At 41.7% G+C, this 14310-nt stretch overlaps 3 protein-coding genes across 6 annotated transcripts in view; 2 read left to right on the top strand and 1 right to left on the bottom strand.

Annotated features, from left to right (window-relative positions):
• ldb3b (LIM domain binding 3b) overlaps positions 1-1598 on the top strand; it is an 11998-nt gene extending 10400 nt beyond the window's left edge. For all 3 annotated transcript variants that reach the window (XM_008313927.2, XM_008313929.2, XM_008313928.2), the window contains 3 exons: positions 424-593; positions 712-748; positions 1177-1598. In XM_008313927.2, the coding sequence (XP_008312149.1) occupies positions 424-593; positions 712-748; positions 1177-1273 (304 nt within the window). In that variant the 3' untranslated portion in view covers positions 1274-1598. The remainder of the gene's footprint in view (positions 1-423; positions 594-711; positions 749-1176) is intronic.
• A 2000-nt stretch (positions 1599-3598) lies between these two features.
• Positions 3599-10522, top strand: sncgb (synuclein, gamma b (breast cancer-specific protein 1)). 2 transcript variants are annotated; one of them, XM_008313930.3, is made up of 6 exons: positions 3599-4024; positions 6589-6630; positions 6790-6917; positions 7234-7251; positions 8367-8408; positions 8530-10522. In XM_008313930.3, exons 1-6 carry the CDS (start codon positions 3904-3906, stop codon positions 8536-8538), a joined length of 360 nt encoding a protein of 119 aa, XP_008312152.1. In that variant the 5' UTR covers positions 3599-3903; the 3' UTR covers positions 8539-10522. The 2 variants fall into 2 exon arrangements, with proteins under 2 accessions (XP_008312152.1, XP_008312153.1); XM_008313931.3 differs by lacking the exon at positions 7234-7251 and having other exon boundaries at positions 3606-4024.
• Positions 10523-10847: 325 nt separating this feature from the next.
• Positions 10848-14310, bottom strand: part of glud1b (glutamate dehydrogenase 1b) — a 9929-nt gene continuing 6466 nt past the window's right edge. Inside the window, exons 7-13 of the mRNA XM_008313932.3 lie at positions 13641-13778; positions 13391-13528; positions 13223-13303; positions 12776-12899; positions 12109-12200; positions 11839-11901; positions 10848-11722 (exon numbers count right to left, since the gene is read on the bottom strand). Coding sequence (XP_008312154.1) covers positions 11603-11722; positions 11839-11901; positions 12109-12200; positions 12776-12899; positions 13223-13303; positions 13391-13528; positions 13641-13778 — 756 coding nt within the window. The 3' untranslated portion in view covers positions 10848-11602. The remainder of the gene's footprint in view (positions 11723-11838; positions 11902-12108; positions 12201-12775; positions 12900-13222; positions 13304-13390; positions 13529-13640; positions 13779-14310) is intronic.

Raw genomic sequence — 14310 nt, forward strand, 5'->3', positions numbered from 1 at the left:
TGGGGTCCCCCCAGAAGAGCTAGAGGAAGTGTCGAGGGAGAGGGAAGTCTGGGTGTCCCTGCTCAGACTGTTGCCCCCGCGACCCGGCCCCGGATAAGCGGTTGAAGATGGATGGATGGATGGATGGATAAAATATTTATAACTGACATGAACCACAGATCAGCTCAGACTCAGTAAAATACAGTATATATAAAAGTAGAGGACAAATCACTGTTAGACACACCATTTATATAGTGTTTGAAATATTTCTAGTAAATGACTACTTATAGGTATGAGAAGCTCATATAAGCATAATAAACAATTAAATAGTACCTCTAAATCTCCTCAACATTCCATTTTCCATACTGGGCTTTAATCCATTTTTGTCCATTATTGACACGTCCAGACATTATTAGAACTCTAACAGTGGCCTCTGTCCTACAGTGGGGTTCTGCCTGTCAAGGACCCTGTGGTGGACTGTGCATCTCCAGTGTACCAGGCAGTGATCAGGCCAGAGGAGATCAGCCATGACATGTCTGAATGGGCTCGTCGTGCTGCCAACCTGCAGTCCAAGAGCTTCAGGATGCTGGCCCACATTACCGGCACCGAATACCGTCAGTACACCTTCTATTAACCCTTGTGGTTTTTCATTCTAATTTATGCTCATCACTTGGTCAAGACATGTTAATCATAAACATGCAAAAAACTTACCAAGTCTCTTTCTTCATACAGTGCAAGACCCAGATATGGAAGCCCTACAGAAGTCAAGGTGAGAAGAAGGAATAACTTAACCCACATTTGTAAACTGAATGTTATCTATTCAATGCATAATAGCTGATTATTGTTAGACTAATAGTCTATGCTTTTTGAAACATGCACTACTGAAACACTGCATAGCTACGTTATTTAACATTCAACTTTGTCATATCTGGCCCCACATATTGCTTTGAAAAAAAAACAAACTTTAATGTTGCAGACCACTTGTAATGATATTTTGTGCACAAAAATGGAACAGAACTTTTATTAACACTCCAGACATTGTTCAGCGACCTTAAACAAAAGTTCACATACAGTATGCCTAAAACTAAGTCCTTTCATGCTAAACTACACAATTGAACTGCCAGTCTGTTTTTTTCCTGTTGAGTCTCTAACTGTGTGATTAAATAACACTACCTGATGTTAACGTCCCACCTGCAGAGATAAGTTTGAGTCCGAGATGAGAGGGCCTCGCTTCGCCAAGCTGAGGAAGTGGCACCACGGGCTGTCTGCACAGATCCTCAATGTCAAGAACTAAAGAGGAGTAAGAAGGAAGAGAAACAAGAAAAGAGAGAAAGTGTGAGGGAGAGAGGAGGACATGGACAAAAGTGCAGGAGTTAATAAGGAGGGGGGATAAATAAAGAGAGAGAAGAGGAGCAGCAGGAGGACACTCCTCAGCGATGTGAGATAGTGTTATAGACTAGATCAGTAGAATGTGAGACGATTACTGTTAGTGTGAGAATGCTATGTGTTCATAGGCTCGGTATTACCTGTCAAATGTATCTCATATCAACTGCCAAGACCTGATCTCACATTTGGATTTGTCTTTACTTTTTCCTCGTTTGTTTGTGTTCTGTCTCCCTTAAAAGGATGAGAAATTGTATAAAAAAAAACACGTGTTCAAGCAAAACTTGCAAAATTGATGATATTCTTTTACGCCACTCAGTGCATAAACTACACACACACAATGATACACTAAGGCATCAAGCAGTCAGCATGCTTTCTAGAAGACACACAGAGATGCACACACACACGTGCACACCTGAACATAAACCGTATGTAAAGAAAACTGATGCACTCAAAAATGTACTGATATCAATGTGAATAAACTTTTTCTTAAAACTTATCTGCTGCGTCAACTGTTACAATTCCACCAATCATAACTGTTCACGCACATCAATGATCAATGGGACACATTTTCTAAAATATTTTCAACAGATATTGACTTTTGAAGGCAGAAAAAAACATTATCAACTGCCCAGTTAAATTAATACAAGAAACTAAAGTCACATTTTAAACAAAACTTACAAGACGAAGAAATCCCATCACGTTTGGAGTTGTCTGTAGTCCAATCAGAAGGCGGGGAATCACAGGCGTGTCTACAATCAACCCTCATAGCCACACGTGTGCGTCCCCCTACTGGCCAAACCTGGACTTGGCACAGGATGGACACTAATTAAATCAACACTATATCTGAACGTTAAATATTTAATAAAGATGTTTTGGTTTTTATCCACTATTTAGGTATATATATTAAAGTAATTGTGTTGCTATATAGGGAATGTAGCATCTATCCATTTATATGACAAATATGCTGTAGATATGCACCACCAGTGAGGTCGTTGAATACTGAGGTTCAGAGGTTTCTGGATGATTAAAACATTTTGACAGTAACAAAAACCTGAAGGCTGCAGTTCAAGTTTTCGTTCTATTTATTGAGTGACATTTGAAAAATGTCGAAGCCTCAAATTATTAATAACACATTAACATTAAAATCCAGTGAGACAAATTGACATGATAATCAGCCGCCAAGTTATTGCATCACTTTCACATCTTATGATTAGGTCATCGATCTGTGAATAATCCTGGCCCAGCCTCTCGTACATCTATATTGCTGTGTCATTATGTAAAAACAGTGTCGGCCACTAGAGGACACTGTGACACTGCGACTCTTCTGTGTGCAACTGCAGAGCAGCATTTTATGCATCACTAATTCCAATGTGAAATCAGCCAACATAACTCATTTGGATTTAATCAGAGCCATTAAGAAGGAGGGTCGAGGACTGTTGTTCTGCAGCAATGCATATATTCTTTTTTTCAACTTTATCTCAGCTTAGCAGCTTTGAAATAAAAACGTGTATCTATAAAACATCAGCTGTGGATTTCTCAAAAGCATCAGTGATGCTAAGTCAGCGTATTTGGCAGCAGTGAGAGCAGGAGGGGGGCTGGGACAGGAGGTGGAGGAGGTGCTGAATGTGACTCGTTCAGGTGAAGATGACAACGCGATTTTTTTTCCTGACAACATACAGACAAAAAATACAGCAGGTGATGTCTGTGGTTCTTGATAAGGTTGGTTTATAGGTTTTTATATTCCTAAAAAAAGGAGAAAAATAAAACCACACCATGACGTAAATAATGTCCAGGAACAGAGCTTGAACAGATTCCAATGTGTCTCCAGACAAAATTCCATTAGGGCTGATGTCAGCTGTCTGCAGGAATTGATCAGAGTCATAGTGATATATGACACTGAGTTGCAACTTTGAACAATGTAACATTATATCTGAAACCATCAACGTGTCCCCCTCCAACCCCTCATCCCACGTAGCCACAGGCCATAGGATACTGGGAATATGAATCCCATTAAAGATCGTCATATTATCAAATTATCAATTTAAAATGGTGAAACCCGCGTTTGGAAAGGTGTGTCCAGAGCAGCACGCCGAACGCTGTGCGGAGCATGAGTGAGCATCATCGGGAGGAAGATGGATTATAGAGGAGCTGAAGCTGAGGGGCGGGGCTGCAGCAGGGATTGAAAATGCTGCAGCATCAGGCCATCCCTCCTCCTCCTCCTCCTCCCTCCTCTCATCTCTACATCTCGTGCATAGCCGTCCTCTCCTCCACCCTCTTCTCTTCAGTCTGCGTGCTATAGCCCTGCTGTGCTGTTCTCCTAGACCTTCTGTTGTAGCACCGAAGAGTGGAGGAGGAGCCACTGACTCACTCACGACCACTCTCTCACACACACACACACAGAGAGAGAGAGAGAGAGAGAGAGAGAGAGAGAGACTGACAGGCATACTGTGACATCCCTCCTGCACTAACTGTAAGCACTAGCTTTACTCAGCCAGGCCTGTTTGGAGCAGGGGAGCCCAGCTCGTTTTATCGCCAAAGATGGATGTACTGATGAAGGGGTTCTCCATGGCCAAGGAGGGAGTGGTGGCCGCCGCAGAGAAGACCAAAGCTGGGATGGAAGAAGCAGCAGCCAAGACCAAGGAGGGGGTGATGTATGTAGGTACGTACCACATCAAATCTATGGAAAGTTCTGTGTGTTGAGGCACTTCTGAGGGGAGAATGGGTCAAAGTGAGGTCCCACGGGTGTCAACCTCTGGGGCAGGTGTGAGAACAAAGTGTTCATTTGACAGAAGAAAATCTCAGGGTAAGAGGAATAAGCAGAATCAGAACTGTCAGGGTCCTGCTGCAGGACTGGTGCAGGGCAGAGGGTGGGGGTCTGAGTGAGGGAGGGTCAGAGTGAGTGAGGAGGAGTAGATGTACCACTGAAAAGATGGAAATGATGGAAGGGACCGTAACCGGTGGGGGTCTGCCCTGGCTCAGGGGGGCAAAAATATAGAAGAGAACAGAAAAAAAAAAACCAGAAGAAAGAAGGAGTGTTTCTTTAGTGCAGCATCAGTGATGAGCAATGCTGTCGCTAACTACTGCCTGTTTAAAATTTCACAAGATGACCTACATCTAACAGGGTTTTAGTCCATTTGTGCAGATTCAACATTTAAAATGAACAACGTAAAAACAATTAACTCAAAATGTGGCTCAAAACCAAGCTGTAGTAACAACTGCGTCACATCTCAAGGTTACCCCCTGCACTAGACTTGCTTTTTGGCTGTCTCAGAGGGGGTGGGGGCCAGGGTTTTAACAGTGAATAAAGGTGGGTGTGAAGTGATGGCGCTGGAAGCCGACGTCACCTGCACCGGTCCAGTGTGCCGACTGTTCTGTGCCTGTCTTTGACCCTAACAAATAAATCTGAATTAACCTCATTTAAATATGCAGAAGCGTATGCATACGTGCCTCAGAGTGGTGGGTGGGGGTGCAGACGGGGGCCAAGGATGGCTGCTTCTCCACTGCAGTATGTCTGCCCCTGCACCACCACCCCCCAAAAAACTCTAAAGTATTTGTCTGCCAGCCCAGGCTACTTTAAACTCACCCACCACCCCCTCTGTATTTTTGCAGAGGGAGAAAATACTCAGTGTAGTGTAGTTTTGTTTTAGAAAATGATCCTAGTGTCACAGCTACTAGCAGACGAACACCTGATCAGAGGATCAGGGTGACAGTGATGGAGGGAGGAGTCGAGGTGTCAGCAGAAATCAACACTGTAACACAGGTGATGATGAGATATGTTTGATTATCCTCTGTATCCTCCTGCAGCAGAGTGCATGCACACACACACACACACACACACACACATCGACATGTGAATGTGGCTACAACGTGTCAGAGACTGCAGGCTGACAGTAACACAGAGGCCGAAAATACATCCATTCAGTCATCACTAAGGAGAGAAGCTAGACATGATTTTGAATCTTTTAAATGTGTGTTATACATTCCTTGATTTATCATTATACTAACAGCTGCAGTAAAATGAATTAAAAAATTAGATGTTTGGTTTGGCAGCATTTGTTCTAAAAGCTTTTTTACAAGTTTGGGGAGTCAATAACTGATTTTTACTCCTGCACCTGTAATAAAAGCCAGGGATCGTTTTATATTCTGTGTTTCATGAAGGGACATAAATCATTTTCACTGTTGATGTGATGTGTGAAGCTTTTTAATTAAAACACGGAGCACTTAGAACCCCAATCAGTCCAGGATCAATCCACCACACTGACCAGATCAATATGTTTGCGCATTTCCTGAATTATTTCATTACGAGGGAAAGCCTTCACACACTCCAATCTATGGAACCTTTCTTTAGAGGGACAAGCCTAAGATCAGGGATTATTATTATTTGTAGTCATAATGAAGCCTTCTGAAAAAAAGAGAAAGAGTGAAATCAGTGTTTCATTTTCACAGTGCCAGTGCAGCAGTGCCTCTGTGGGCCCAGAGAAAGCAGCTGTGTCATTGCAGCGTGAGCGTGTATATGTGCAGGGCTGTGCTGCAGTGCACACAGGCACGTGGCTTATGTAGCACTGAGAGCGTGCAGGGAGATGGAGGGGAGCAGGAGGCAGACAGAGGATGGGTGGCTGCAGGACACACTCCAAATGTCAGCATCTGCATCTGTCCATCTGAGTGCAATGAAACTGTGACATTCTCCTTTTTCCCCTTAGGGGTTTTTTTGCTTGCTTTTTGATCAGATGTTCATGCATCCATCCAGGCTGACACTTATTGATCTGTTTCCATCTCATGTCCATGCAGGTTATATGACCACAAATTAATCTGCATGGGCCACATCATAATCAGCGTACGTGCCTGCTGAGCAGCCAGGAATAGGCAAATAGGCGACCAGTTTGCCAAAGATGCAACGTAGGTGCAGAAGTAGGTCGTTAGGTGTATTTTTAGCAGGAAGAATGGATGACAGCAGCAGAGGCTGAACTAACTGTGTCTGACTGAGCACAATGCTGACGTTACAGTCCCTGGGCGTTTGGACGGGCAACAGCAGACAAAATGGGTTTCCATAAATACAAGCGGAAAAAAAGCTACTCAATAAATCTACTCTTTTTTTTTACCTCAACTTTGGAAAAATTTACATTTCAAAAATGAGGCCAAAATGAGAACTGAAAGTGATATAATATTAAATAATATTGTATGGGTTGTGAGTGTGAATATGACTGTAATATGTTTGTTCCTCAGGCAATAAGACAAAGGAGGGTGTTGTGTCATCAGTAAACACAGGTAAGACAACTGCAGTTTTATTTTTTTTTATCTAAAGGAACAAAATACATTTACGACAGTCAGGTGTTTGTTCAGTCACACGCCTGTGATGAAAATTTTTTTTTTTTTTTGTACATTTGCTACTGTACTACTAACCGTACTACTCGTTTTTCCTCCCAGTGGCCAACAGGACTGTGGATCAGACCAACATTGTTGGAGACACAACGGTCGCTGGGGCCAATGAGGTGTCGCAGGCAGGCGTCGAGGGTGTTGAGAATGTTGCTGCATCCACCGGGTTGATCAACCAGGTCAGTGATCTTCCCTCCGGAGTTGAAGAAATATCAACATTTCATTTATGTTTGTTGTTCATGTTTCATATTTATATGACCCATTTGTTTAGTTGCTCTATTCACTTATATATAATAAAATGCATGTCTTAACATTAGCACAATCTTCGAACATACGTGTCGTAAATGTTGACAATCTCTCCACCTTGCAGTTAAGTCTGCGTGTCTTCTGTCGTCTTCCGTTCGTTCAGCAGTGTGTGTTTGTGTCCTGTGTGTCATTCTGTCTTGTCCTTGCTCTCATGTTGTCTCTGTTTGTGCTGTTTGTCTCTCATCATAGGAGGAGCCTGTATACGAGGTGCCTACAGAACAGAGTAGTGTGGGCTGGAGTTGAAGGAGCCACAGAGTAGACTGTATAGATTGCATGCAGATTGCACCGGGTGGTCAGTTCATTAGGTACACCTGTAATAAACAATCCTAAACTGATCGTACATATGGACGATATATCTGACAGGAATCCTCCGGTTCTGAGGCTTGGATTCGTACTATGAGCGGGTGTACTTCATGGACTGGTGATTCAGTGAATATTAGACAATATGCCCAACCTGATGAGGAAGCATGTGACTAATACCAAAACGACTAAAACTGAACTAGAAGTAGTTGTGTTTTGTCGTCAAACTCTGACTGGCTGAGGCTGATGGATAATTATTAGGTCATTAAACACGAGAGTAAAGCGCTGCATTAAATGTAATTAATTTGCATTTACTACAAAATGCAAATGTTTTCGAAACCCCTTAGCTGCATCTGCTATTCTGGATACCACAGTTTTTAATGGTTGAATTGGTTTAATGATTTGTGTGAAAATGGTCAATAATTATACAAAAGTAATACAATTATTTACCACTGGAGCATACAAAAATACTCACTCGCCTCATTAAGTAATAAAACCCGAGGATAATTGAATATTGTTTGCTTTATCAAAAAGCTAACATGTAATCATAAGGACCAATCAGAGCAGAGCAATCTCACTTCTCACAGGCTTGATCAGTCATATAGTTTTATCAAGAATGAATAAAAACAAAACACACACAAAACAAAACCTGCATCCTGACCATTGATACTCTCACATGACGACAGACCCCTGATCACATGACCCTGCCACCACTGGTGTGGACAGTACATGGAGGGTGTGCATTCACTGACAGTAAGAGCTTGATGCACTGCTGAGGCTGAACCAGGACTGTGTGTCTGTAGTATGGCCTGGCAGATGAACTAATCCAGCAGATATGTTACCAGAACAGATACTCACTCTAATGTACAGCATGGTTCAGGAACGTGTTTAAGACCGAATGTGTTTAATGCTTTGGGCCCCAGCTGTGCAACTCCCTCAGCCCCCTCATCCTGACGCAGTGGGTTTTCCACTGTTGTTCTGTCGTTCCTAACTCAGTGCCACTGACTATGTTTTCTTTACAGGGAGAATATGGTGGAATGGAGCAGGGCGGCCAAGGAGGAGAGGTAAGACAACACAGCACTCTGCTGCTACGGATACTGAGAAGATACTTCAGCAGCATAAGAATACTACATAATAGTACTACATAATATCTTCTAATCCCCTTGCCTCCTTCCTTCCTGTCAGGGTTACTAGTCTTCTTCAGGACCTTTCCGACAGCTCCCATCTCCTCTCGTCCTCCAGATGTTCAACATATTTTTTGTGACTTTATGGAACCAAAATCAACTAAAACGGACTCTTCCAGATGTCGCACCTCAGCCCTTGTTCCCACCAGCCCCTCGCCCCCACACACCCACCTACTCCTCCTGTCAACCTCTGACGTCCCACTCCACTCCTGCCCTGTGAATTTTTCTGCAGCCTGTAGCTTCTCCCTCCACTGCCCGTCTCTTTGCCCCCGCCTCACCCGTGTGTTAGTGTCGTCCTGATGTATGAGCCCCGCTGTCGTTACTGCCCCAAGCCTCCCAATTGATAGGGAAACCTCACACACACACACACACAAACACACACACCTTTGTCTGACACGTGCATGAAGCCGCTACACACACACACACACACACACATTCAGTGCATATAGTTCATGCCAGGAACTAGAGGACAAAAAATGTGCCAGCTGCTCTTTGTGTGTCCATGTTAACTTATATATATATATATATATATATGTATAAATATATGTAAACGTGTGTGTGTGTGCGTGTGGGCTCGTGCAGCTGCAGGCATATAAAATACAAGCAGATTCATCTCCACAGACGTGTGCAGAGGAACCGTGCATTGATGACATACCCCATAGTGTCGTGTGCTCAGTAGTTAGAGTAGTTAGAGACTGCATGGACAGATGTGTGAGAACCACTTGTCATGTGTTCACAATGTAGAGTAGCAGCTGTGCTGTTGTGGCTTAGTGCGTGTGTTTCCGCTCGATATTTAGACCCTGGGATGTAAACGGTGCCGTGAACTGGAGAACTACAGACGAGAATCAAAAGAAGGAGTTCATCTGAAATGGAGTGGGGGGAAACATGTCCTTGCATGAGTGCATTAGAACATAAAGATGTGAAAAAAATACATTGTTAATGATACATGACTGCATATGAACAATTTAAAAATATTTGTTAATTAATGAAAAAAATACACAGCTAAACCATCTGAGCTATGATCAGTAAGTGATGGTTAGGTCAAAAATTGATTATATTTTTTCTGACAGAAATGAAATTTTGCATGGATATATCATTTGTAAATCGATGTGATGTTTATGAAAAAACAGATTACGCGATAGCTGATATTTTAAAATGAAACATTGGTTTAAAACAAAATATTTATCATTCAAATCTAATCAGGACCAAATACAGCCAGTATTTCTAAGTAGAACAATGTCAGAATAGAACAAACATCTGGTTCGCTGTGACAGAGGGTGAGCAGTTTGGAACGAGTCAGTCTTTCTACAGTAGATGTCACCCTTCGATGTTTGTGAAGCTTTCCTGCATGTTACTGAGGAAAAAAGTGAAGACGTATTCAGGTCATTGTGATGAAGCCCAATCATTAGGTGACGCAACCTGTCCACTAGACACACAGGTGAAGGTGTGGGTGTCGTACTGCGTAGATTAGACGTGTGTGTAGTTTTGCATTTTGCTTGACTTTGTATTTAGATGTGCAGATATTTTCAGAGTAGTTCTGTTCCCAAAACTCTTCTCATCAAATGTCTCGTGCCCATCTGCACGGCGTCAGTGTGAGTCCATCTGCACTGTGTGTGTGTCTGTGTGTTCATGTGTGTGCTAACATAGAATAGGTTGAGCCAGCAGTGTGTGTGTCTGTGTTTGTGTCTGCAGCAGGTTTGTGTATTTTTACTTTGAGGCCAACGGAAACTGAGGACTGCATGTTGCCTTATCGAGCAATCTAACTTTCTCTGTCTCTCTCTCTCTCTCACACACACACACACACACACACACACACACGTGATGACAACACACGACATCACATTTGTACTGACACACATTCACACAAATGCCACACACTCAAATTGACACACCTCATATATGCAAACACACACAATGATTACGTTGGCATCAATGCAGACTAGCTGATTTTATAAACAGTACCAGTGAAATTAAAGAGGTTTTCTTGAAATCCAGATACATGTGTTGGGAATTTATTCCAGTGTGAATTAATTTCATAACAACTGAACAACAAGGTTTAACTGCATGTTTGACCAAGAGTCAAGACCATGAAGAAGAAGCAGCTCCGTGAGAAGGTGGAACCTTGGTTCAACACCAGGCTGGTAGCTCAGTTTCTGTCTTCAACATAACTTTCACATTAATACGTAGAGTTGTACGTCATTCGGCATCTCCTATTATGTTGTCACGTCTCACATGACAGCAATATGCAGTTTCACCACTAGGTTTTGAAAGAAATCTAACACATGATACTTTTAGATCAGCAAACATGAACACGTAATCCACGAGATCCGAAATATTTTTTATTCGTTCGAACAAAAATTAATACAGTAAAAATAAAAATTAATTCCCTCTATGACGATTTATATTTTGTATAAGTAGCTGGACAGTTAAAAATGTGGGAAATTTAACCAGGGAGTAGACCGTCAGAGAGACTCTCCCTCCCAGCTCCCATTTTTTGGCCAGTGGAGGAATCAGGGAGAAGCTGCTTTAATGAAAGGAGCAAATGACAAAAAACAGAAAAGAAAACACAAGAGACTTGCAGGTGAAACTAGGCATGATATGCAATGTTGGGATTCTATAACTTCACTGCTCAGGTAAGAAGATGCAGTAAGATGGAAACCCCTTTGTGAAGGTCAGTCTGCTCTCTATTAAAGAAGACCTCTTGCTGATATAAGGCATCTGTACGAAGGTCATTCAAACACCATAAGGCTGCTATGGACATGGCCGCCGTACAACAATATCATTACCAATTATTTTGACCCGTTGTTGGGATGCAGTGCGTCACCAGGATGGCGCTCTTTTCTTGAAATAACCTCAGAGACCAGAACACAACATTACTGAAGCTGTAAATGCATCGAGTATACTGGCAGTGCATGAGGGAGATTACATGATACAGACTGTGGATACAGTATGCCCTGTGATAGGTGGAAAAAAGCAGCGATACTGTGATATGGTCTGAAGGCTGGGGAGTAAATGTAGAATGAACAGCAGGAGAGCAGCAGTAGGGAGAGGAAGCCTGGGTGATGACCAGCTGTTTATGTGAAGGTGAGCCCGGCCTCGTTGTACACTTTGAAGACCTTCTCGATGGCGTTGACATAAGCGGCCGTCCTCAGGTCCAGACCCAGGTTGTACTTGCTGGCCGTGCGCATGATTTGCTAAAAAGGCAAGGGGAAGAAAATGAAAAAAAAAAAAAACAGTAATAAGATGTGTTTAGCTTTCCTAATAGTACATATGTCAATTGACTACACTAACACCCATCTGTATCTCTTACCCTGGCAGACCTCTCCATGGTGTAAGCCAAACCAGAGTGAACGATATCTTTCTCAGAAGCACCCTGCATTTAAAGATGAAACAAAAGTTTTTTCAAAAAGATTCAGCATAAAAATACACAGACAACAGCTAAAATACTACTAATTTACCAAATCAACACAATATTCAAAAGCCTATGCTACTTATTCTCTCCTTTTATTAAGCATATATATTTAGCTCCAATTGAAGACAAATGAGCACAAATCCTATTGGAAATGGAACTGTCACTCACAGCAATCCTGGCCTGGAAGTCAGCAGTGGGTACAATGGGAATGGGTCCTCCCTGTTTTCCAAACTTCCTCTCTAAACTCTCTTGGACAGACACTGAGAGGAAAAAAAGTGAATCAACAATCACAGCAGTCTTTTGTTCCTGCATCACACAATAAATCACTGTCTAACACAAAATCATTATTGGTCTTTTTTATAGTCAATTTTTATAGTCATATTACATTTATATATATATATACACACACACACATATATACATATATACACACATATATATACACACACACACACACACACACATATATACACACACACTGTATTACCATATAAAGTGAATTTTTTTTGGCATTTATACAACACTGGATTAAAAGAGAAAGACGTCCGTAACAAAAAACAGCTGAAATATTCCTCTATCACCATAGCAACATTATCATAGCTGCATGACGCAAATTCTGACCCTACGGGAGCGACAGGATACCTGGGAGAAAAGGCGAACTTCACAACAAAAGGGCAACGGCAACACAACAGCAAGACAAAGTAGCAAATACAATCGTTATCATGTTGACAGTTGAAATGCATTCAATAATTTGAAAATTTACTTAAAAAAAATAAGAAAAGAAAAAAAAGATGTGTTCTAAGTTAGTTTTCATTCGGTGCAGTCATGTACTCACTGAGCAGGTGGTAGTTGGAATCTCTCTCGTACTTGAAGGCCAGTCTTCCATAGCTGACGTGGTTCAGATTCTTCAGCCACTCAAAATAAGACACTGTTACGCCACCAGCGTTCAGGTACATGTCCTGCACAACCAACAGTAAATACTCACCTCAATGACCAAGTATATAATAGGTTTTTACAGCAAAAAACACAGAAGGAATGCAGAGAACAACAGCTGACAAGAGAAAAATATCAATCAAATAAACATTTTAAATACATTATTTCAACACATCAATTAAAGTGTAGTTCTCCATTAATATGAAGCATTTTAGTAGAAAGTTTAGTGGACTTGGTGGAAAAGACTAGTAGGAAATTTGAGTTCAACATTGAATGGATGGGAACGCTGCTCACGCACAGCGCAGCTTTATTCCCATGAAATACTGTAGTATTTGTTGTGTGTACTTACAGGAATAACCATGACGTTGTTCTCCAGGAAGACCTTGTCCGCATCTGGAGTAGTGGGACCGTTGGCACCTTCAGCAATAATCTAAAGAAAAGCACATTTGACCTGATTTCCAATTGTTTATACCCATATGACTCGGCTAAGCCAGACTTTACTTTATTTAATCTTTACCTTAGCCTTGATCCTGGGAGCGTTTTGGCGGGTGAGCTGCTTCTCTCCTGCAGCGGGGATCAGGATGTGGCAGTCAGCTTCCAAAATGCTTCCTTCGTAGGGTTTGGCTCCTGGGAATCCAACAATGGTGCCATGTTGCTGGAGAAAATAATGAAGGAAAAATGCTTTAAAATGTATTTCAAGGACATGTGAATGTTTGAATAAATTAACAACATTCAAATTGATTATTAAAACATGTAGCAAGTAGTACCAATTTGTAATCCTCCAGCTGTTTGGGGTCGATGCCGTCTGGGTTGTAGATGGCACCATCGATCTCGCCCACGCCCACACACTTGGCTCCAAACCTGTGCAGGTACCTCATGGAGTGAAGACCCACGTTACCAAAACCCTGGGTAAGGAAAGACAACATCAGTTTTCTAATCATCATGCACATGTTCTTATTGAACAGAGGAGGAAGAAAAAAAAAATCTGCAGTTGCCCACCCCCTATTTTGTGGACCGCTTGATAGGCCATTCAAATTTCAGTGTTGATGTCAAGAAAATGTTTTCTATTGGGAAAATCTATGCTGGTGTCAGAACAACAGCTACTACTGTATAATATTCTAATGGTTCCCACTCTAGGTTCTCACACAGAAATATGATACACCCTGTAATAGTGTTCAGCTCCACTGTAACACCAACTCTGGTGCCACCAAGTGGACAGCTAGGGTTTCACACGATGATCACATCCTTTTTGTGAAAAAAATAAATAATTAAAAATAATAAATAATTTAAAAAAATAAATATGAAAACATTTTACCATCAATAGCTTAAAACCCATTTTCATTTGTTCTCTTTGAATTTAAATAATTTTTCCAAAACTTTACAGACTAAAGGACTTGACATATATTGGAAAAAAAAAATTACTTCATTTATGAACTT

The sequence above is a fragment of the Cynoglossus semilaevis genome, chromosome 8 (assembly GCF_000523025.1).
Source record: "Cynoglossus semilaevis isolate Cse_v1.0 chromosome 8, Cse_v1.0, whole genome shotgun sequence".
Classification (NCBI taxonomy): domain Eukaryota; kingdom Metazoa; phylum Chordata; class Actinopteri; order Pleuronectiformes; family Cynoglossidae; genus Cynoglossus; species Cynoglossus semilaevis.